General features: G+C 37.9%; 2 protein-coding genes across 3 annotated transcripts; one reads left to right on the forward strand and one right to left on the reverse strand.

The window, feature by feature from the left end:
• On the forward strand, positions 1–26,170 carry LOC100376077 (uncharacterized). 2 transcript variants are annotated; one of them, XM_085492006.1, is made up of 7 exons: positions 1–185; positions 11,959–12,075; positions 12,185–12,448; positions 19,221–19,275; positions 19,564–19,746; positions 20,107–20,430; positions 25,762–26,170. In XM_085492006.1, the coding sequence occupies exons 1-7, from the start codon at positions 58–60 to the stop codon at positions 26,119–26,121; spliced, it is 1,431 nt and encodes a 476-aa protein (XP_085348132.1). In that variant the 5' UTR covers positions 1–57; the 3' UTR covers positions 26,122–26,170. The 2 variants fall into 2 exon arrangements, with proteins under 2 accessions (XP_085348132.1, XP_085348133.1); XM_085492007.1 differs by lacking the exon at positions 1–185 and adding an exon at positions 5,302–5,455.
• On the reverse strand, positions 13,588–17,364 carry LOC144364209 (uncharacterized). Its single transcript, XM_085492343.1, has one exon. It carries the CDS (start codon positions 17,362–17,364, stop codon positions 13,588–13,590), a length of 3,777 nt encoding a protein of 1,258 aa, XP_085348469.1.

The following is a 26,170-nucleotide window of genomic DNA, read 5'->3' on the forward strand; positions in this document are numbered from 1 at the left end:
GTATTTATTTTCTATTATATTGTGTAGTGTGGTGGTTGTTGAATACACTGAAACTACATGAATCCCATAGGCTTACCAATATGCAGACAATGTCGGGCGTATTTCAAACTACTAGGAAAGAACAAATATGCGTTATACGTGGTTGTTGTTATTATGTTATTATGTATGTGTAACCAAGCCAGCAGGTAAGTCACTCGTACTTTTAGTAATGTGTTATAGCCGTGTGGCAGTTAACATCACACGTAACAAGGTCAACTGATTGTAACACACATTCCTAACAGAAGCCATTAACAAGAACAACGAAAAATTGTGACAATGATGATATAGTTTGTTATTTGTTAATATTGACTGTCAACGAGATGAGTGTTGGAAGAAGGTGTTTAACATAGTTTAACATTTCATTTAGCAAATTGCGTGGAAGCTACATAAATGTTCATACCAATCGCGCAACGCGTTTATCTTCATTTAAACATACAGACAGAATGTTTTTATACAGCGGTCGTATATTTCACATTGCCCGCGCGTGTGTGTGTGTGTAAAGACAGTAAGCATGGACATAATATAATATAATAAAATAACTACTACTATTTTCGAGTGAAATTGTGCATTAGAATGTTTTTTTATTCTAGAAGAATAACACATACACATACATGTTATATTTCCAAAGTTATATACATATTTTATATACTTTGTTTGCCGACTAAAAATAATTCAACATAATTAAATTAAATTAAATTAAATTAAATTAAATTAAATTAAATTAAATTAAATTAAATTAAATTAAATTAAATTAAATTAAATTAAATTAAATTAAATCAAACCAAACCAAGCCAAATTAAATTAAATTAAATTAAATTAAATTAAATTAAATTAAATTAAATTAAATTAAATTAAATTAAATTAAATTAAATTAAATTAAATTAAATCACCATTCTTTGAGTGCTGTTTTTTTCTTCCAAAATGTGGATGTATCATTTTGTCTATTACGTATTTTTGTACTGACGTCATAATTTTCTACTGGCTTCAGATCTCGATCAAAAGTTTGGTACTCGAAGGGTTATTCATAGAAGTGCTTATATTAATTAAAGCGGGGGAGTCGTCACCTGCGCATGCGTCAGATGGCCATTGCGTGTCATTTATTACAAACAATCGTCTGCCCATGAGCATTTGCGTTCTTAGCGTTTGTTGTTATCGTCGTCGCTTGGGACTCAATTGCCACGCGTGCGCAAGCGACGACCCCCCCCCCCGCTTTAACTTACATCTTGTTTTTTTGTCAGGATAGTTTAATAATTTTGGATTACAATTACCCAAGTTATCATGTACACATTAACAGTTATTCAAAACAACAACGACAACGACAACGACAACGACAACGACAACAACAACGACAACGACAACAACAACGACAACGACAACAACAACGACGACGACAACAACAACAACAACGACGACAACAACAACAACGACAACAACAACAACAACGACGACGACAACAACAACGACAACGACAACAACAACGACGACGACAACACACATTTCCTTTAATATACATTTTCACTTTCAATGATACGGACAAGGTGAAAAGTAAAATACATTGTTTAAGGCAACAGAACTAATTAATAATATCTGAAACGCAAATGGAAATAAGCAATAAGTACATATTTTACCAAGTTTGGATGTGGACCTTATAGTAATCTAACAAAAGTGTTGATTGACTGTTGATTGAAACACTGACGGGAATCTACTGATTGTGCATTATATAGTTAGCATTAAAAAGGAAGTGAAACTCAATTGTCATATTCACCGCGCTCACGTTCGTGGCTAGAAATGCGACAGGGGATAAAACTAAATTCAAGTGTTATTTGCTTACTTTACTTCCTATGTCAACAGCAACTATGAGTTTAAAATTATTTCTCAGTACTTATTCACTGTTAAAATGCTGTACCATTACTTTCACCATCCTACTACAGCCAGATCTGAAGGCCTTTGCCGCATTCTGGCCACGCTGTGTGGCGCGGATCGCGTGGACGGGTTTCATGTTCTCTGCACGTAATAAGCTCGGTTATTAAGCATCCTTTTTGGGGGATGCCCGGTGGCCGAGGGGAAGACGTGTAGTGGCGTGAAGCTAGGCGATTTGGTGCCGTACGCGAGCGCCGGTTCGAGTCACGCACGCAGTACGTATTTACTATAATTAGACATAGTCTTTACCTTGCCGTTTATTCGGTGTTATTTGCTTACTTTACTTCCTATGTCGACAGCAACTATGAGTTTAAAATTATTTCTCAGTACTTATTCACTGTTATAATGCTGTACCATTACTTTCACCATCCTACTACAGCCAGATCTGAAGGCCTTTGCCGCATTCTGGCCACGCTGTGTGGCGCGGATCGCGTGGACGGGTTTCATGTTCTCTGCACGTAATAAGCTCGGTTATTAAGCATCCTTTTTGGGGGATGCCCGGTGGCCGAGGGGAAGACGTGTAGTGGCGTGAAGCTAGGCGATTTGGTGCCGTACGCGAGCGCCGGTTCGAGTCACGCACGCAGTACGTGTTTACTATAATTTGACGTAGTATCTACCTTGCCGTTTATTCGGTGTTATTTGCTTACATTCCATTGTCTTGGCTGATTTTACCCAGCATTCTTTCCCATTCTGCTCTGATTTCAATTCGGTTTAATATATAATATACCGTAATTGGTATAGTACAGGTGTGATGGTTCAAATACCAAAATGGCAACAGTAACAGAAAGACTTCCCTGGCGGCGATGATAAAATACGAACACGGAGCCAACAGATGAGGTTTCAACTGGTACTGGTATTATTATACTCAGCAAACATCAAGTACAATAACGCGGTAAAACTCCACTACTCCAATGACTAGATACTTAAACTCCAATACCATTCAACGAGATTTCCGATCTGAAATCAGTGCTGAACAAATCCCCTATATATACCTGCACTGTCTATAAATAGACCATTACATCAGCATACATATAATTGGAAAGTCATCAATAAGTAGCCTACTTTATGCAGATGACTTAGTATTACTCTCTGAAACAGAGGAAGGGTTACAAAATTGTTTTACTAAGCTACATTCCTGTTGCACTGATTGGAATTTGGAAGTAAACACTTCCAAAACCAAAGTAATTGTCTTTAACAAAAATGGCAGGTTGCTCAATCATAAATACAATTTTTATTATAATAATATAGAAATTGATATTGTGAGTAGTTATAAATATTTAGGTATGGAGTTTAAGCCAAATGGAAAGTTTGATTTGGCAAAAGAAAATTTATATAAAAAGGCAGTCAAAGCATTTTTCTTTATTAAAAAATCTCTTAGTGGGTCTACCAAAATTAATATAAAAACTTGGCTGAATGTCTTTGATCATGTTATTAGACCTATATTAACATATGGCTGTGAGATTTGGGGGATAGAAAAGTATACAGACAAAACAGTCATCGAAAAAATTAACATAAAATTGTGCAAACTACTCCTTCAAGTTAACCAGTCTGCAACAAATTTGGCTGTAAGAGGAGAGCTGGGTAGACATCCACTGTCAGTATTTATTAATAAAATGATGATAAAATACTGGCATAGATCATGCACTGTGAAAGAAAACACTCTAATTCATGAGGCAATGTCTTACAATATCGATAACAAAACAAAGTGGGCAACAACAATCAGTCAAATAACTGGTGTTGATAATATTAATGATTACTGGAAGGGGGATAGTAAAAGTGTGAAGGGAGTTTTAGAAAAAATAGAAGATGATTATTCAAAAAAGTGGAAGAGTGACATTAATTTAGAAAAATCTGATTCAGGAGAGCTCAACAAACTTCGCACCTACAGGAAGTTTAAAACAAACTTCGAAATGGAAAAATATTTGATGGATGTGAATAATTCAAAATATAGAAAATATATTTGTAAATTAAGAATTAGTGACCATCAGCTTATGATTGAGAAAGGGAGGTATACTAGACCAAAAACAAAACTGGAACACAGAATCTGCACAAGATGTGACAATAACTCAGTTGAGGATGAGTACCATTACATTATGGACTGCCCACAGCACAATAAAATGAGGCAGATACTTTTTACAGACTTACATAAGGATAATCCTAATTTTATTTCAATGGATCATCCCGATAAATTTCTTTACATTATGACAAACTGCCACATTAAGCTTGGTGTGTTTATAATGCAAACAGGTGTGTATGTATTAATAAAACACCTGATTCTGCACTACCTTTTAATTGCCTTTTAATTAATCTGTTATTTGAATTTTTTGATTATCCTTTTTACTTTTTTTTATTTCACTTGACTATGTTCATCTTCTATAGAAAGAATAATGTCAATAAAGTTAAAGTTATAATGAGTCTGGAATTTACTATAAATTTCTAGAATGTTCCATTACCTTCTATTGCCTCCTACAGTGTTCTATTATCTATTCAACCAGTTTCTAAAAAAAATAGAATATTCCACCCAGACACAGTACGGTTCTAGAACATTCTCAGTGACACGGAAGTGGGAAATAAGTCGTATGCGACATATCCATTTGTTGTTATGGTATTATTGCACAAAGAAGATTCGAAGAGCAAATATTTTTTCACGTCGATGTAGCATTACAAGAAAAAAAAAACGGTTGCAGCAGCACATACATATGCGTCGCTGATGAAATATAGTTGGGTAGGCGGGAGCGGCCGGCGTCCCGAAGCCTTCAATAACATGGGTATACGTGTGTAGCTGAACAATATATCACCACAATGTGTGCAACTCTCCAAGTTCACATAAACATAATATCTCGGCGTAACAAACCCGTTTTTCTCTTCTTTTAAAATATTTATAAAGATACATATACACTTAGTAGCGAGGTAGCGGGGACCAAACATTGGTCAAATCGTAAAGTTGCGTACTATTTTATTATTGAAATATAATATAAAATTACAATATAGCTAAAAAATATTATAATTTGATATATATTTTTTATAAATCATCTTAAGTCCTAGACTGGTGTAAGATACATAGATAAAACATAGTGCACTTCAAGTATTTGGAATCACCATAACGATAAATGGAATCAATACCCACGCCAAGAATAATAATCACGTGATTCATTTCATCCACACGTAAGCAATTAGTCTTTACTATAGTTTGCTGATCACATGGTACTAGGGAGTCATCACGAACGAAATAAACAATTTTGATAACTCGCTGATAATCAAATGATCCAGACACCCCCTCCGGAGTAAAATAGAATAGTCATTTGAGAACAATACTACACATTTGGTGCGCTGTTATTTAACCGTTGCGCAGCCGTTCCAATAATCACATGGATGTGATGGAGGTTTCATCACGTGACTCGAATATTAGTTATTGTAAATTACTTTGGGATAATAAGTACCCGTTATATGTGGTTTTTATAACTATGTTATTATTTATGTGCAACCAGGCTGGTAGGTAAGTTGTAATGATTTACCATTGCTTTAATTTGTTTTGAGACTGAGAACCATCCCTTTATGTAGTGCGGCGTTGCTGGATTCGCGCATGTTTGCTATGGGGGGGGGGGGGCTTCTACGGATCTGATAGACCACTTGGTAATACTGAAATTATAGAATGTATAATTACGACGAAACACTGGTTCAAATAAATATCCGGTATTAAAGTTTAAAATACTATTTTTACAAGATTGTATCAGCTATATAGAATATAAACTACTTCCTCATGATAATCTAGTACCAACTGAGCAGCGTACGATATCATCACATTCTTGTTCCGGAGAGTACACGGTTTACTGTGGTCGGGAGACTATCCTTCCCGGTAATACCGTTTACGAAGAGTACTATAGTTGTTAGGGATCGATACAAATCGTCATAATGATATTCAAGTCACACAGTTGATATCCCTATCGACCAGACCTACCATACTATGTGTATTATTTTCATTACAGTTTTTGCATAGATTTCAAACAATTTCTTTGATTTTGAATGGACGGTAGTGGTGATTGAATTGGGAAAAAAAAAGTAAACACCACGTTGGAAACTGGACGAACTGGTGCCACGTGCACCGGTTTCAATCCATGCACACAATGCGACCTGTGTCTCTTTATTACCACGTGGTACACAAAAGAGTCACCAAGTGATACCGTGATATTTTGCCCCTTTCTATCCTATTTCTATTGTTGTTGCTAACAAAGTGGAAATTATATCGAGATACGGTAGCAGCCTAAACCCCAACAATAAACTCGTACTTGCCTTCCAGATATCTAAAATACCGAACAAACGGTTTCCGACATGATAGCGACAACATTCACCATACCGTAAATATCGCCTACCATTTTAAAGTAACGAGATCATGTTGTTAGTTTGATTTTTTAGTTCTTTCGACACAAATTTACTTGAGGGTATCTCTTTCCATCATATAAATTATCGCCTAACTTACACTAATAACACTACCGATACAGAAATTTCGTTTTCGAGATTGTGAAAGTTTTCGTTTTTATCAAGTATTTTACCAAGTAAAATCATATTTATTAAAGTTAAAGTATTAAAGTTGTTGAACACACTACATAGTTTGTAATTTTATTCAGCTTCTTTTAGTCATAATTCAAGCAGATATCATGCACATATAGAGAATTTAATAAATTGTTTCTGTAGTATTCTTGTGTAAATAATAATTATGGCAATAATGATTGGCGTGAAAATGTAATACATTTCGTTATGATTTGTTCAGTTGTTTTCAGGGTTCCCCTCAAAACCAAAAAAATCACAATGTCGAAAACGGAAAGTCAGTATTTAAATGTTAGGTTTTCTAAAACGAAGGTAAATCTTTTGACAGTGTTCATTATATTAAAACTTTATATACAACATTAGTGTTGAGTACTCAGGTGTAGTATCCTTCACAGACATTTCTTGCTAATAAAATTGAACGAGTTCAAAAGACTATGTATCACTTTGCAACCATTTTAAATTTAAAAACTTTAGAAATACGCCGAATAATTATTGACCTGTTTTTTTCAGACAAATCCCTCTATTCTTTTACGATTACTATTTTATCGGAAATCCATTTACAGATTGCACATCGTTTGGGCTCGCTTTTCCATGTCTCAAAATGACAGAAAATGTCCTTGTGTACTTTTTCCTTTTGATACAACGTAAAAGCGCGGACTGATGGTCACTTAATATCCAAAACACCGTCTCAGTTTAGCTGATGGAAATAATATACTATAATACCCCCTCAGTGTAGACTAATGGAAATGATATCTATAATACCCCCTCAGTGTAGACTGATGGAAATTATATCTATAATACCCTCTCAGTGTAGACTGATGGAAATGATATCTATAATACCCCCTCAGTGTAGACTGATGGAAATGATATCTATAATACCCCCTCAGTGTAGACTAATGGAAATGATATCTATAATACCCCCTCAGTGTAGACTAATGGAAATGATATCTATAATACCCTCTCAGTGTAGACTGATGGAAATTATATCTATAATACCCCCTCAGTGTAGACTAATGGAAATGATATCTATAATACCCTCTCAGTGTAGACTGATGGAAATTATATCTATAATACCCCCTCAGTGTAGACTGATGGAAATTATATTTATAATACCCTCTCAGTGTAGACTGATGGAAATTATATCTATAATACCCCCTCAGTGTAGACTGATGGAAATTATATCTATAATACCCCCTCAGTGTAGACTAATGGAAATGATATCTATAATACCCCCTCAGTGTAAACTAATAGAAATGATATCTATAATACCCTCTCAGTGTAGACTGATGGAAATTATATCTATAATACCCCCTCAGTGTAGACTGATGGAAATGATATCTATAATACCCCCTCAGTGTAGACTAATGGAAATGATATCTATAATACCCCCTCAATTTAGACTGATGGAAATGATATCTATAATACCCCCTCAGTCTAGACTGATGGAAATGATATCTATAATACCCCCTCAGTGTAGACTAATGGAAATGATATCTATAATACCCTCTCAGTGTAGACTGATGGAAATTATATCTATAATACCCCCTCAGTGTAGACTAATGGAAATGATATCTATAATACCCCCTCAGTGTAGACTAATGGAAATGATATCTATAATACCCTCTCAGTGTAGACTGATGGAAATTATATCTATAATACCCCCTCAGTGTAGACTGGTGGAAATGATAGCTATAATACCCTCTCAGTGTAGACTGGTGGAAATGATAGCTATAATACCCCCTCAGTGTAGACTGATGGAAATGATATCTATAATACCCTCTCAGTGTAGACTGATGGAAATTATATCTATAATACCCCCTCAGTGTAGACTGATGGAAATTATATCTATAATACCCCCTCAGTGTAGACTAATGGAAATGATATCTATAATACCCCCTCAGTGTAGACTAATGGAAATGATATCTATAATACCCCCTCAGTGTAGACTGATGGAAATTATATCTATAATACCCCCTCAGTGTAGACTGATGGAAATGATAGCTATAATACCCCCTCAGTGTAGACTGATGGAAATTATATCTATAATACCCCCTCAGTGTAGACTGATGGAAATGATATCTATAATACCCCCTCAGTGTAGACTAATGGAAATGATATCTATAATACCCCCTCAATTTAGACTGATGGGAATTATATCTAAATAGCCCCTCAGTGTAGACTGATGGAAATTATATCTATAATACCCCCTCAGTGTAGACTGATGGAAATGATATCTATAATACCCCCTCAGTGTAGACTGATGGAAATGATAGCTATAATACCCTCTCAGTGTAGACTGGTGGACATTATATCTATAATACCCCCTCAGTGTAGACTGGTGGAAATGATAGCTATAATACCCCCTCAGTGTAGACTGGTGGAAATGATAGCTATAATACCCTCTCAGTGTAGAGTGGTGGACATTATATCTATAATACCCCCTCAGTATAGACTGGTGGAAATGATAGCTATAATACCCTCTCAGTGTAGACTGGTGGAAATGATAGCTATAATACCCTCTCAGTGTAGACTGGTGGAAATTATATCTATAGTATCCCCTCAATTTAGACTGATGGAAATGATATCTATAATACCCCCTCAGTGTAGACTGGTGGAAATGATAGCTATAATACCCTCTCAGTGTAGACTGGTGGAAATTATATCTATAATACCCCCTCAGTGTAGACTGATGGAAATTATATCTAAAATACCCCCTCAGTGTGGACCAATGTGACATGTTTCGAGTTGCTTTCATCGATATTTGTTTGAACTGACTACATCACATGATTCGAAGGGATAGGTGTCACAAACTGCCAGCTGACACAAGCAATGACAAATCTGCAAGCAGAGACAATACATTAAATTAAACTGATGATATACTCACTGTCTGCATACTGGTTTATTTGTCCGCATCGTCTTGCCTCGGGCAATATCACAGTCAACATACTGGTTTATTTGTCCGCATCGTCTTGCCTCGGGCAATATCACAGTCAACATACTGGTTTATTGGTCCGCATCGTCTTGCCTAGGGCAATATCACAGTCAACATACTAGTTTATTGGTCCGCATCGTCTTGCCTAGGGCAATATCACAGTCAGCATACTGGTTTATTGGTGCGCATCGTCTTGCCTAGGGCAAGATCACAGTCAACATACTAGTTTATTGGTCCGCATCTTGTTGCCTAGGGCAATATAACAGTCAACATACTGGTTTATTTGTCCGCATCGTCTTGCCTAGGGCAATATAACAGTCAACATACTGGTTTATTGTCCGCATCGTCTTGCCTAGGGCAATATCACAATCAGCATACTGGTTTATTGGTCCGCATCGTCTTGCCTAGGGCAATATAACAGTCAACATACTAGTTTATTGGTCCACATCGTCTTGCCTAGGGCAATATTACAGTCAACATACTGGTGTATTTGTCCGCATCGTCTTGCCTAGGGCAATATCACAGTCAACATACTAATTTATTGGTTCGCATCGTCTTGCCAAGGGCAATATCACAGTCAACATACTAGTTTATTGGTCCACATCGTCTTGCCTAGGGCAATATTACAGTCAACATACTGGTGTATTTGTCCGCATCGTCTTGCCTAGGGCAATATCACAGTCAACATACTGGTTTATTGGTCCGCATCGTTTTGCCTGGAGCAATATAACAGTCAGTATACTGGTTTATTGGTCCGCATCGTCTTGCCTAGGGCAATATCACAGTCAACACACTGGTTTATTGGTCCGCATCGTCTTGCCTAGGGAAATATAACAGTCAACATACTGGTTTATTGGTCCGTATCGTCTTGCCTAGGGCAATATAACAGTCAACATACTGGTTTATTGGTCCGCATCGTCTTGCCTAGGGCAATATAACAGTCAACATACTGGTGTATTGATCCGCATCGTCTTGCCTAGGGCAATATCACAATCAGCATACTGTTTTATTGGTCCGCATCGTCTTGCCTAGGGCAATATAACAGTCAACATACTAGTTTATTGGTCCACATCGTCTTGCCTAGGGCAATATTACAGTCAACATACTGGTGTATTTGTCCGCATCGTCTTGCCTAGGGCAATATCACAGTCAACATACTAATTTATTGGTTCGCATCGTCATGCCTAGGGAAATATCACAGTCAACATACTAGTTTATTGGTCCACATCGTCTTGCCTAGGGCAATATTACAGTCAACATACTGGTGTATTTGTCCGCATCGTCTTGCCTAGGGCAATATCACAGTCAACATACTGGTTTATTGGTCCGCATCGTCTTGCCTGGAGCAATATAACAGTCAGTATACTGGTTTATTGGTTCGCGTCGTCTTGCCTAGGGCAATATCACAGTCAACACACTGGTTTATTGGTCCGCATCGTCTTGCCTAGGGAAATATAACAGTCAACATACTGGTTTATTGGTCCGTATCGTCTTGCCTAGGGCAATATAACAGTCAACATACTGGTTTATTGGTCCGCATCGTCTTGCCTAGGGCAATATAACAGTCAACATACTGGTGTATTGATCCGCATCGTCTTGCCTAGGGCAATATCACAATCAGCATACTGTTTTATTGGTCCGCATCGTCTTGCCTAGGGCAATATAATAGTCAACATACTGGTTTATTTGTCAGCATCGTCTTGCCTAGGGCAATATAACAGTCAACATACTGGTGTATTGATCCGCATTGTCTTGTACATTCATATCACTGCCAATACAATAATAAATTTGTATCAATTTTTACTGTTATGCATTCTGGGTATTATTTATAGTAATTTTATCGATAAGTGTCTATTGTTTTAAGTGCCTTTGTTCGATAGTGTACAGTTTTCATTCAGAATCCACATCCAATTTAAAATAGTTCACATTCACTGGGAAAAGGACAGTTTTTCTTATGAAACCGTCGCATGTTCGGGTTTATTTGGATCCGTAAGTCATGTTCGATCACTCGCACACAATAAGGACATCGTAAGAAAGGACAACAAATTTACGCACTCTGGTATCTTTTGAGCTAATGAGTTTTAATTACCATATAAAGTTACATCAACTAAAGTAGTATAAATGAAGGTTGCAGTTCCGGGTCATGGGTTCAGGACAAATTTGTTTAAACACAACCTTACGCCAGTTGACTTGACTTGAATACATAATGCAGGTCACAATAAAATTACACGTAAACGTAATACACGCAACAACACTGAACGGGAAAGTAGCATTCACGGCCAAAACGTTGTACAATAAATTGAATAATTACATTCTGCAATATTGTGTACGAACCCAGGTGGCTGCTGCTCAGCCAATCACATTACATCATTACTACATCAACTGCTATTTAATCAAGCACCGCTACGAAATGTGACAGAAACCAAATATTGGTATAACAATAAAATGTATGTATTTCATTTAATAAAATGAATGTAATATTTATAAATATGTATACAAAATAAACATTGTTGGTGTTACAGATTTGTGCTGGTAGCGACTAATGTTCAGATGGCAAATGAGATACACTTTGGGGAACGTGAATGCAGATCACTCAGTAAGACACAGGAAATCGATGTGTGTAAACAAGACAGCACATTGTAAGTATATTGTGGTTCAGGATTCAAAAGTCAGAATGTATTTAGTTTTGAAAATTAATACATCTTTTGAATAACTAGTATTGTAATGATAACTATTATATAATTCCAGATGTGACGAAGAGAGGACCAATGCAGTCTGTGGTTGGTATTACACAGGGACTGGTTATGAATACCAATTGTTAGCAGGACCATTATTTAATATTATATTCAGTTTCACCAGTGTTCCTGTAGGACTTATCTTAGAAAAAAATAAAAGTAACAGAAAGAATGTGATAGCAATCTCAGCTGTTTTATGGAGCTTTATGGTGATATTAGGTGGACTGGCAACACAATACTGGCATATTGCCGTCACCAGATTGGCAATTGCGTTTTTGTAAGTTTACATTTAAGTGATTGCACTATAAAAGCATGCTTTGCACAGACACGACACATTACTATGTTTGTAAAACTGTATTGGTAGGAGTTACAGTTAAACGTTTTCTTTGTTCTCACTTGATGTGGACTAAAACTGGGAAAAGAAGTTCTCGCCAAACTAACGCCTGTACAATATCGAAATGGACGTCTCGACTAAAATGAATTGTCATATCAACCATCTTGTATCTCAGATCCTATGATCAACCACTGACGTTTTCATTACGAGAACGATCTTCACATAATATTAATATAATGCCAGGGGGAATTATTGTCTCTGTCTCTATGTCACGTCTGCTTGAGGTACCGGACCGGGAAAGTCACTTAAGCTTTACAGTCAAATAGACGCACACAACGAAACACGTTCCAATAGCTGTCTCGTCTGAGACTCTGCCCAGCACTGACCTAGACTCTCTCGCCTCGTGGAGTTCTCTCCGGGACCAAGGACTTAAACCGTTTTTTACGTATCAAAACTTAACCAATTACAAATAAGTTTAAAGACACAAGGCGTAACCTTCACACATTCAATTTGCACATCGCCAATCACACTAAGTACTGGACACGTCATATCTTTTGATTAATCGTTCACTATATTAATAACTGCAAATACCAACTGTCAGAAATAGTAGTCCGAATAGCGACGGTTATATCGTAATTAGTTCCAAATCACTGAGTCAAGTTCCGTCCAGGACCTCGCATGAGTCTAAATGATGACAGACATAACACAGCCACTCACTAGTACGCCAGTATGGACACAGACCTGTTGTATACAGAGCTTGGACTACAACCAGACACTTCAGTTGGAGCGCTAACGAGCGAGTAACTCCGTTTATTTCTCAACGGGAAAACAGAACCAACATGGCGGGGAAAACACAACGAGAGAACAGAGCATGCGTAGCAAAATGTAAAGCGAACACAAGAGGGCGTTAACATGATTGTAAATACAATAAACACACATAGTGGCGTAACCACTTATTGTCTTTAATTTACATCATTTTCGAAAAGACTAAAGAAAACGCATGAGGGAAAAATGACAGGCAACATGATAATTCAAAATTGTTTTTGGAAAGACACAAAAAATAATCTAAACTGAATACAGACTTAAAAGTCCATGACGTAGTCTTTTAGATGTTCCGGAAGGCGGCGGTTACGGCTTGATCGTCTATGTTGAACGGGCTGCATGACTTTTGGATTATCATCAGCCAGGGATGTTGGTGTCTGGTCTCCAGGAGTCAACAATATTGGGTTTATTGAGCCAATACTTTGCGACTCAGTTTCTAAGGGAGTGTCAGTGCAACCTGTTGCCGGTGTTAGATCGGAAGGTATACTTGGTGGTATTGGTGGATGTGTTGGAGATAGTGGAGTGTCGTCTTCGTCCAGATGATATGACATAGGGTTTTGATCGGTGTCTTTCGGAGAAGGTACGATATAACATTCCGACTCTTTGACACGGTATGACGTTTGCCTGAGTTGACTACCGCGGAACTTGCGGATGTTGCGCCATTGGCCATCAATACCAGTCACTAAGTAGCGATCGCGGGCACTAGACTTATTGCGGTCACAGTGCAGATAGACGAGGTCCCCAACTTCAAGTTTGGGTGCACTGGTGGTTTTTACTGTAGGAGCTTTTGACTTCTCGCTAGCTTTATGGTTAGCCAAACGTTTCGTGTGTTGGTCTAAAATAAGTTTACGGTCGCTAATAGGAAGCTGGTAATTGGTAAATTGGTCTCTTTGGGTCCACATTTCACGTGCCGATAAGCCACTTGAACGTATGCGAGAGTTAACATGAGCGATTGCTATGGAGAGGGAGAGTGGCGTAATAGTTGCGCACAGTGGATCCTGGCGGAGAATCTCATCCTCAACTTCCTGTATTGCTCTATCTGCGACAGGGTTTTTGTTGCGATTCTTGATGCGGCCGACCTCAATATTCAGACGGTATTTTCGAAGAAGGCTGTCTTTTGATAGGGCTACAAAACCTGGAGCTGGGTCTGTTCGTATAACTGCGGGTGGACCATCAAGGGGGCTCAGGTCAATGCAAAGTCGCAGTAAGGCGTTGCGCAATGTTTCACTGCATTCGTCTTCTATGAGGCACTCTGTGGTGTATGACGTGACGCATTCTCTGACGACTAGGACTAATTGTCTTTCACGTTTAATTACATCTGCTGCATATAAACTGCCCACAGATTCTGGTGGATCTGAAGTTGATTCCTTAACAACTGTGTGAGGTACTTTGTTAAGTGAGGCACACTGGTGACAAGAGGTGGATACGTGTTGGATTGCCTTGTCCATGTCCAGTGCGAAAAAATAACGATGGAGGACCTGCTTCATTTGGTAACAAGACGGGTGACTGAGACGAATATGAATTGCTGTCAGGAGGCCATCTAACACCTGTCGAGGTACAACAATGCACTCGCGAGGTGGAGCGAATGGATCAGTACGCTTGACTACAAGTAGACCATCTTTGGCAATAGTGACGATGTTGAAGTAGCGTTTGACGTCTTTGATGTTAGTTAGCTTTTTAGATGGACGAGTCCCCTGGGTGAGATGAGAATGTGTGCGTCTTAAATCAGCGCATTCCAACTGGATAGTTTGCCACGCTGCCCTATTGGTGAATGGTAGGCGTTTATTTCCTGATGATATGTCTTCAACGGATGTGTTCATGACAACCGAGTCTTCCACACGTTCTACAAACGAACATATCTGACAGGTAGGGGTGGTACACTCTGCGGCATTGCGGCTGGCAAAGTCTGATGGAATATTGTCCTTGCCCGCCAGGTGGCGCACGTTGGCCTGGTAACGACTAACAGAAGAGAGGAATGTTGTTATGCGTGGGCTTGCTGAGAACTCACCCCGACAAAGTTTTTCGTATGCTTGCACACATGGCTTACTGTCGGTAAGGATACACGGTTTATGGTGGGACTGAATGATGTATGGCCCAAAGTGCCTTGTTGCGATGGCAATAGAAAGGGCCTCAATTTCACATGGAAGCCATGTTGCCTGACGGCCTCGAAGCTTGGCACTGAAGAAACCTGCGAGGTGGAGCTTGTCACCACGTGAGACATACATGGTGGACCCAACACTGTGTTTTTTAATGGCTGCATCAGTGACGATCCATATCTGATCTGTGCGTCTGGGGAGTGTGATCGTGTGATTTGATGATAATGCTGCCTGAGCAACACGAAAGGAATCGCGAAGCTCATCCGACCATTGAATTTTATCTTGGGATTGTTGTCCAATAGTCGCATCTTCTAGTGGAGCAACAAGAGAAGCACAGCCTGGTAGCACTCTAGCTAGGACCTTATATGCGCCTATAAATGATCGTAGGTTGCGTATCTTTTCCGGTGGGGAACATGACGACAACGTAGAGACACGGTGTTGGCTTGCGCGGATGGTTCCCTCATTCCATACCCAACCGAGAATTGTGACTGTTGCCGGGCAGATGACAGTTTTCGATGGTGACAGTCTTAAGTCATTGGCTGCTAACTTACACAGGAGACGTCTCCAGTTTACAAGAAGGTCCTCGATTGTATTTGCACCGCAGTACAGATCATCTGCGAGTTTGGCAATGCTACCATCCTCAAGCATGTCACCAAGTACGCGACACATTAACTCCTCCAACGCTGTCTCAGAGCCTGGCATTCCCATGGCTGAACGCACGTATACGCGGACACCTTTGAATGGGGTTACAACGCCACAGTATTTTTGTGACTCGTGTGACAGGGGAATCTGGTAGAAGGCCTTAGTGAGATCGGTGGTGATGATATACTTCCATTGTGCAATTTGGCGTAGTGTGCTGTCGATGTCTGGCATGAGGGCGGGTTGTGGCTTACTGTAGCGGCCAACGTCTGCAAAAGCGGTGACAAGACGGAATTCACAGTTTGATTTTTTGACTAAGAATGAGGGGTTCACATATTCTACATTGACATGTACGTTCTCCGGGCGAGCAAAAACACCGAGCTCTTCAAGTTCGTCAAACTTTTGTTGTAACTCAGCCAACTTGTCACGGGAGTATTGGGGAACACGACCCTTGCGCTGCGGTGGTTGAACAGGACCCATGTTGACGACTGCTTGAAATGGGCCAGAAGCACCGTTATAACCCTTGATTGCAGTGTTGAAGACATCATTATATTCATGGTGTAATGTTGCGAACTTTGCTCGGTGAGACGGAGAGAGGAGTTGGTCGGGGTCAATTTTAACCGAATCTGAGTAGCTCTTTTCTGGAAGAACTGATTTGTGTGGTGATGTTACATGAAGTGTAGTGTCTATGCTGTCTTTGTTTGTCGGTGGTACGAAGACAGGACATATTTGGCAAAAATGTTCATTGCGTTTCAAATTTTGGGGTGTGTTGGTCTGGTTCGGAATCCGAATTTTACCCGATATGGTTGAATAAATGTTTGGAGCAGGCCATGGCTTGTCAGATGATATGACTGAGAGCGAGCGAGATTCTACTCGTGGTTCAAGTGCAAATGCCTCGCTTGAGTCTTTGATTTCTGTAGGCAAGTCAAGTTCAATGAAATCACCGGGCCAAATTGTTGTTGACTTTGGTGGTGCGCGTAGTATGAGTGTCCGGCGAATGCGATGACTGCCCTTTGGCGATGAACCGTATGTATATGTAGTGTTGTCTCCCACAGTGACTTGGTGCTTGGCTGGACGAACACTTATATCATTGGCCTCCATGAAAGGGGTACCTGCGAGTATTTCAACATCGAGATTCTCGACAACGAGGCCTTCAAACTTGAAATTCGTATCATCGCGACTCACTGCGAATTTGGTCTCGCCCACAACTTTTAGGGGAGATGAACCATCTGCTTGACGTGCTGATTGAGAACTAGACTTTATTGGGACGCCGAGACGTTTTGCGGTGGCCAGTAGAATCATATTGCCTGTGGCACCACTGTCGATGGTAAGACGTGTAACCTGGTGGCCATAAAATGTATCAATATATGGTGACTGACGAACCTGTATTCTAAGGGCAGTAGGGACGTCTGCAGTGTCAGAGTCACTGAGATCATCATCGCCCTGTTGAGTGTCCTGGGGAACGTCATCGAGTATATTAACAATCTGTCTGGCCTTGGTCATGAATTTACGATCTTGGTCCGGCAGGAAGTCACACTCGCTGAGGAAATGGTTGTCTGGACGGCTGGCCTGCTTACATAATGGGCATGAGCGGCTTTTGCGTTCCCTGGGCCGAGCCTTTTGATATCTCACTGGTTTTGGTGTGATGCGTCCCCTCTGAGGCCTTGAAGAAGCAGAGAGCATGACAGTGGCGTCCTCAGTCATGTGGATTTCATCTAAAAGTGAGCTCAATGCTTGCGAGATCTCGGGCTTTATAGAAGCTAGAGTCCGTGTCCGCAGCTCAGTCCCATACCGCTGTTTAACCAGTTTGGGGAGGTCACTATGAATTAGTTGTAACCAAGTGAGTACAATGTAGTTCTCAAGTGAAGGGGAAATTTCCTCATCGTCAGTTATTGTTTCACCGTGGTGTGAAATACCATTGTCGCTGCGTAACAGGTTATCATCAACAAATGCTGTTAAGCGTTGGAAGAGATCTTCTGGGCGTTCATCTGGTTCAAGGTGTATATTACAAAAATCTAGCAGGTGTGCACCAGTGGACTGGAACCCAAAATGGAGACGGATTACCTGCCAAATATTGCTCATGGATGTCGAATTTTTGACTATCATGTTGCGAGATATGATTGGACAGAAGTTGGCTATTTGCCCCAACATTAGTTCTAGGGCACTGACCTTCTGCTGGGCAGTTTGTCGTCTGCCGGCCTGGATGTCTTCTCCATCATCTGTGAAACCTCTCAGTGGTGTAGCCTTGGTTCGCTTTGTCCACTGTACGCCCTCACCGAGGAACTGTGCAAAATTTGAGTCTAATGAGAGTGTGTAGACCAGGTTCTGACGCCAGCTTTCAAACGAAGTAATTGTTTCTGATTTTGACAGACACCATTGCTTGGGCGCCCGTTGTTGGTTGGCCATAATGATTAGTATTGCTTAACGAAATCAACGTCGGTATTATCCAGTCGATATATTGACTGACTGGCTGTACACAATATGCGTGTGTAAAGTCCGTACGTGTATAGCAGGCTTGTGAGTTAACGATGTCCGTATTACCTTTCAATGACGTGAGATCCGAAGGCCGCTGCCACCACGCCAGTATGGACACAGACCTGTTGTATACAGAGCTTGGACTACAACCAGACACTTCAGTTGGAGCGCTAACGAGCGAGTAACTCCGTTTATTTCTCAACGGGAAAACAGAACCAGCATGGCGGGGAAAACACAACGAGAGAACAGAGCATGCGTAGCAAAATGTAAAGCGAACACAAGAGGGCGTTAACATGATTGTAAATACAATAAACACACATAGTGGCGGTAACTTGCTAAATAAGTCGATCAACAGATACGCGAAAACTAATTCATGACAATAATCTCAATTATGAAATAAATGAAGTGTGGTTTGTGAGCATTGAACAAATGATATATGAATGCAACAATGTAAAGCAATACATACTCATTAATGGTATTGTCCAGGAACTAACACATATTGATGGCAGTTATCATGTCTATATGGAAACTTTGCTGACAAATTCGATGATTTCTGTTCATCCATTTTACACCATCATCATGACACAGCATCCATGAATATGTCGGTGTTGCTAATTGTCAATTCTGAATTATTGTATGGACATATATATTCATTAATCATATTATTCTTCTTCCATTTTCAGTGAAGCCCCTTTCACAGCATTTGCTATTAGCCTACTTTCCAGTTATTTTAATCAGGTGAGTCACAAATGAGTCAGTCATTGTATATACTCACGTCAATAATATTGATATGTCTTTCACAGTAAACTCTCACTTCATCAAGACACGCTCACCCCATGTCACATATTTCACTTTGTCACGATAGGACGCCTAATGATTCCCTGATGACTAGGCCAGAGAGGTGTATATCTAGTATGGTTTGTTTGATAACACACGATATTCTAACTACATGGTTATAGTGCAGAAAGGTGAATCGCGTTATGCCGTTTTTTATTTTCTATATTAATGCATTAATTTATTTGATAGGAACTACGAGCTTTGGCACTGAGCATTTTTACAGCTGGTTTGCATTTTGGGTTCAGTTTGGCATTTATTATGAAAATAATTGTCGTTGACATTGGTTGGCGGTCTACGTATGTAGTTGCTGGATTACCTGGTATTGCCTTGGCATTTATAACATATATCACTGTCAAAGAACCGAGCAAACAGGTGTGTATTTTGTAACCAATATGTACAGATAGTGTTACTATTTCATGTTATGCATTTCATAGATGGGTGAGTTAGTATTAATTAAAAGGAGGCGGTCGTCGCGCCGCGTCCTGTTCGATATGGAACTCATGGCGACGTACTCAACGCGTGTAAAATACATTATTTGTTTACACGAAATTCGAACACGCGCTGTGCGACGACCACCGCCCTTTAACGTACTTTGTTTTTATTAAAAACAGCTACATACTGTGTTATTAAGTGTTACATTATTTTTCTGAAATCAATTGTTACAGTTATACAAAACAATACTATATTAGTAGTATTAAAACATGTCATCATTTTCATTTGCGTTTTTTGTAGCTAGCACAAGGACCCACCTTACCATCCAGGACCACTGTGAAATGCGTTGATCAGTCATTATTGCCTGCTCCACTATTTAATCCACTTTTTGTGACAATCATATTGGCGGCAGCAGCGAGATGTGCCGGTGGACGCACGTACAGCTATAATATAAATAATTATATACAACATTACTACCCTGGTTATCCAACAGAACTATATTTGAGTTGGTTACCAGCATGTATGGGAATTATATCTTCGATAGTTGGAGGGGTATGGGCTGATAGAAGAGCCATCGGGGAACATGGTTACATAGGCAGAATAACTGTGCTAATAATTGGATTGGTAAGTAGTTGAACATACTCAATAACTGCATTTATTATTCAATAAGGTTGGATTGCTCCACAAAAATACACGTGAAGGTTTAAATAGCATGAACTAAACATGTTTGCAGAATGGTTGAAATTGAAATCATGTGAAGGTTTAGGCAGCAAAAATTGAACGTGTTTACAGAATGGTTAAAATTGAGCACATGTGAAGGTTGAGATAGCATTAATTGGACATCTTTACAGAATGGTTAAAATTAAACACATTTAAAGGTTGAGATAGCATTAACTGAACGTGTTTACAGAATGGTTAAAATTGAACACATGTGAAGGTTGAGATAGCATTAATTGAACATGTTTGCAGAATGGTTAAAATTAAACACATGTGAAGGTTTAGATAGCATTAATTGAACGTGTTTACAGAATGGTTAAAATTAAACACATTTAAAGGTTGAGATAGCATTAATTGAACGTGTTTACAGAATGGTTAAAATTGAACACATGTGAAGGCTGAGATAGCATTAATTGAACGTGTTTACAGAATGGTTAAAATTGAACACATGTGAAGGTTGATATAGCATTAATTGAACGTGTTTACAGAATGGTTAAAATTGAGCACATGTGAAGGTTGAGATAGCATTAATTGGACGTGTTTACAGAATGGTTAAAATTGAGCACATGCGAAGGTTGAGATAGCATTAATTGAACATGTTTACAGAATGGTTAAAATTAAACACATGTGAAGGTTGAGATAGCATTAATTGAACGTGTTTACAAAATGGTTAAAATTGAACACATGTGAAGGTTGAGATAGCATTAATTGAACGTGTTTACAGAATGGTTAAAATTAAACACATGTGAAGGTTGAGATAGCATTAATTGAACGTGTTTACAGAATGGTTAAAATTGAAGACATGTGAAGGTTGAGATAGCATTAATTGAACGTGTTTACGGAATGGTTAATATTAAACACATGTGAAGGTTGAGATAGCATTAATTGAACGTGTTTGCAAAATGGTTAAAATTGAACACATGTGAATGTTGAGATAGCATTAATTGAACGTGTTTACAGAATGGTTAAAATTGAACACATGTGAAGGTTGAGATAGCATTAATTGAACGTGTTTACAGAATGGTTAAAATTGAGCACATGGGAAGGTTGAGATAGCATTAATTGAACATGTTTGCAGAATGGTTGAAATTGAACACATGTGAAGGTTTAGATAGCAAAAATTGAACGTGTTTACAGAATGGTTAAAATTGAACACATGTGAAGGTTGAGATAGCATTAATTGAACGTGTTTACAGAATGGTTAAACTTGAACACATGTGAAGGTTGAGATAGCATTAATTGAACGTGTTTACAGAATGGTTAAAATTGAACACATGTGAAGGTTGAGATAGCATTAATTGAACGTGTTTACAGAATGGTTAAAATTGAACACATGTGAAGGTTGAGATAGCATTAATTGAACGTGTTTACAGAATGGTTAAAATTAAACACATGTGAAGGTTGAGATAGCATTAATTGAACGTGTTTACAGAATGGTTAAAATTGAACACATGTGAAGGTTGAGATAGCATTAATTGAACGTGTTTACAGAATGGTTAAAATTGAACACATGTGAAGGTTGAGATAGCATTAATTGAACGTGTTTGCAAAATGGTTAAAATTGAGCACATGGGAAGGTTGAGATAGCATTAATTGAACATGTTTGCAGAATGGTTGAAATTGAACACATGTGAAGGTTTAGATAGCAAAAATTGAACGTGTTTACAGAATGGTTAAAATTGAACACATGTGAAGGTTGAGATAGCATTAATTGAACGTGTTTACAGAATGGTTAAACTTGAACACATGTGAAGGTTGAGATAGCATTAATTGAACGTGTTTACAGAATGGTTAAAATTGAACACATGTGAAGGTTGAGATAGCATTAATTGAACGTGTTTACAGAATGGTTAAAATTGAACACATGTGAAGGTTGAGATAGCATTAATTGAACGTGTTTACAGAATGGTTAAAATTGAACACATGTGAAGGTTGAGATAGCATTAATTGAACGTGTTTACAGAATGGTTAAAATTGAACACATGTGAAGGTTGAGATAGCATTAATTGAACGTGTTTACAGAATGGTTAAAATTGAACACATGTGAAGGTTGAGATAGCATTAATTGTACATCTTTACAGAATGGTTAAAATTAAACACATTTAAAGGTTGAGATAGCATTAACTGAACGTGTTTACAGAATGGTTAAAATTGAGCACATGGGAAGGTTGAGATAGCATTAATTGAACATGTTTGCAGAATGGTTGAAATTGAACACATGTGAAGGTTTAGATAGCAAAAATTGAACGTGTTTACAGAATGGTTAAAATTGAACACATGTGAAGGTTGAGATAGCATTAATTGAACGTGTTTACAGAATGGTTAAAATTGAACACATGTGAAGGTTGAGATAGCATTAATTGAACGTGTTTACAGAATGGTTAAAATTGAACACATATGAAGGTTGATATAGCATTAACTGAACGTGTTTACAGAATGGTTAAAATTGAGCACATGTGAAGGTTGAGATAGCATTAATTGAACATGTTTGCAGAATGGTTAAAATTGAACACATGTGAAGGTTGAGATAGCATTAATTGAACGTGTTTACAGAATGGTTAAAATTGAACACATGTGAAGGTTGAGATAGCATTAATTGAACGTGTTTACAGAATGGTTAAAATTGAACACATGTGAAGGTTGAGATAGCATTAATTGAACGTGTTTACAGAATGGTTAAAATTGAACACATGTGAAGGTTGAGATAGCATTAATTGAACGTGTTTACAGAATGGTTAAAATTGAACACATGTGAAGGTTGAGATAGCATTAATTGAACGTGTTTACAGAATGGTTAAAATTGAACACATGTGAAGGTTGAGATAGCATTAATTGGACATCTTTACAGAATGGTTAAAATTAAACACATGTGAAGGTTGATATAGCATTAATTGAACGTGTTTACAGAATGGTTAAAATTGAACACATGTGAAGGTTGAGATAGCATTAATTGAACATGTTTGCAGAATGGTTAAAATTGAACACATGTGAAGGTTGAGATAGCATTAATTGAACGTGTTTACAGAATGGTTAAAATTGAACACATGTGAAGGTTGAGATAGCATTAATTGAACGTGTTTACAGAATGGTTAAAATTGAACACATGTGAAGGTTGAGATAGCATTAATTGAACGTGTTTACAGAATGGTTAAAATTGAACACATGTGAAGGTTGAGATAGCATTAATTGAACGTGTTTACAGAATGGTTAAAACTGAACACATGTGAAGGTTGAGATAGCATTAATTGAACGTGTTTACAGAATGGTTAAAATTGAACACATGTGAAGGTTGAGATAGCATTAATTGAACGTGTTTACAGAATGGTTAAAATTGAACACATGTGAAGGTTGAGATAGCATTAATTGAACGTGTTTACAGAATGGTTAAAATTGAACACATGTGAAGGTTGAGATAGCATTAATTGAACGTGTTTACAGAATGGTTAAAATTGAACACATGTGAAGGTTGAGATAGCATTAATTGAACGTGTTTACAGAATGGTTAAAATTGAACACATGTGAAGGTTGAGATAGCATTAATTGAACGTGTTTACAGAATGGTTAAAATTGAACACATGTGAAGGTTGAGATAGCATTAATTGAACGTGTTTACAGAATGGTTAAAATTGAACACATGTGAAAGTTGAAATAGCATTAATTGAACGTGTTTACAGAATGGTTAAAATTGAACACATGTGAAGGTTGAGATAGCATTAATTGAACGTGTTTACAGAATGGTTAAAATTGAACACATGTGAAGGTTGAGATAGCATTAATTGAACATGTTTACAGAATGGTTAAAATTAAACACATGTGAAGGTTGAGATAGCATTAATTGAACGTGTTTACAGAATGGTTAAAATTGAACACATGTGAAGGTTGAGATAGCATTAATTGAACGTGTTTACAGAATGGTTAAAATTGAACACATGTGAAGGTTGAGATAGCATTAATTGAACGTGTTTACAGAATGGTTAAAATTGAACACATGTGAAGGTTGATATAGCATTAATTGAACGTGTTTACAGAATGGTTAAAATTGAACACATGTGAAGGTTGAGATAGCATTAATTGAACGTGTTTACAGAATGGTTAAAATTGAACACATGTGAAGGTTGAGATAGCATTAATTGAACATGTTTACAGAATGGTTAAAATTAAACACATGTGAAGGTTGAGATAGCATTAATTGAACGTGTTTACAGAATGGTTAAAATTGAACACATGTGAAGGTTGAGATAGCATTAATTGAACGTGTTTACAGAATGGTTAAAATTGAACACATGTGAAGGTTGAGATAGCATTAGTTGAACGTGTTTACAGAATGGTTAAAATTGAACACACGTGAAGGTTGATATAGCATTAATTGAACGTGTTTACAGAATGGTTAAAATTGAACACATGTGAAGGTTGAGATAGCATTAATTGAACATGTTTACAGAATGGTTAAAATTAAACACATGTGAAGGTTGAGATAGCATTAATTGAACGTGTTTACAGAATGGTTAAAATTGAACACATGTGAAGGTTGAGATAGCATTAATTGAACGTGTTTACAGAATGGTTAAAATTGAACACATGTGAAGGTTGAGATAGCATTAATTGAACGTGTTTACTGAATGGTTAAAATTGAACACATGTGAAGGTTGATATAGCATTAATTGAACGTGTTTACAGAATGGTTAAAATTGAACACATGTGAAGGTTGAGATAGCATTAATTGAACGTGTTTACAGAATGGTTAAAATTGAACACATGTGAAGGTTGAGATAGCATTAATTGAACATGTTTACAGAATGGTTAAAATTAAACACATGTGAAGGTTGAGATAGCATTAATTGAACGTGTTTACAGAATGGTTAAAATTGAACACATGTGAAGGTTGAGATAGCATTAATTGAACGTGTTTACAGAATGGTTAAAATTGAACACATGTGAAGGTTGAGATAGCATTAATTGAACGTGTTTACAGAATGGTTAAAATTGAACACATGTGAAGGTTGAGATAGCATTAATTGAATGTGTTTACAGAATGGTTAAAATTGAACACATGTGAAGGTTGAGATAGCATTATTTGAACATGTTTACAGAATGGTTAAAATTAAACACATGTGAAGGTTGAGATAGCATTAATTGAACGTGTTTACAGAATGGTTAAAATTGAACACATGTGAAGGTTGAGATAGCGTTAATTGACATGTTAAAATAATTGCGTGTTTATTTGTTTTTTTATTTCAGTCATTGTCCATACCTGCTGCAGTACTATCGTTATGTCTACCGCCGCCATGGTGTTTCCTTTCATTGGTTACTGGGGGATTTTTTCATGATATGTGTGGTGGTATTATAACAACGGTAATAGTGGAACAAGCTCCATCAGGACAACAAACTTCAGCCCTCGCTATATTTACTTTTACAATAAACATGCTAGGAGGGAACACTATGTTATTGTTGCCTGGACTCAGAAAAATTTCGACCTGGCAATTATCAATGATGATATTATGGCCTGGAAGCTTCATTCTTTCAATGATTTTATTTGTTTGGTCAATACGACTTGCAAAACTGAGAATTGGCAATCAACAAAATATTATTGACGAATGAAGACAATGCTCTATATATAAATTTTACAATAAAGTTTCTTTTTTATCAA

This window comes from Saccoglossus kowalevskii, chromosome 17 (assembly GCF_978046115.1).
Source record: "Saccoglossus kowalevskii chromosome 17, keSacKowa6.1, whole genome shotgun sequence".
In the NCBI taxonomy this organism is placed as follows: domain Eukaryota; kingdom Metazoa; phylum Hemichordata; class Enteropneusta; family Harrimaniidae; genus Saccoglossus; species Saccoglossus kowalevskii.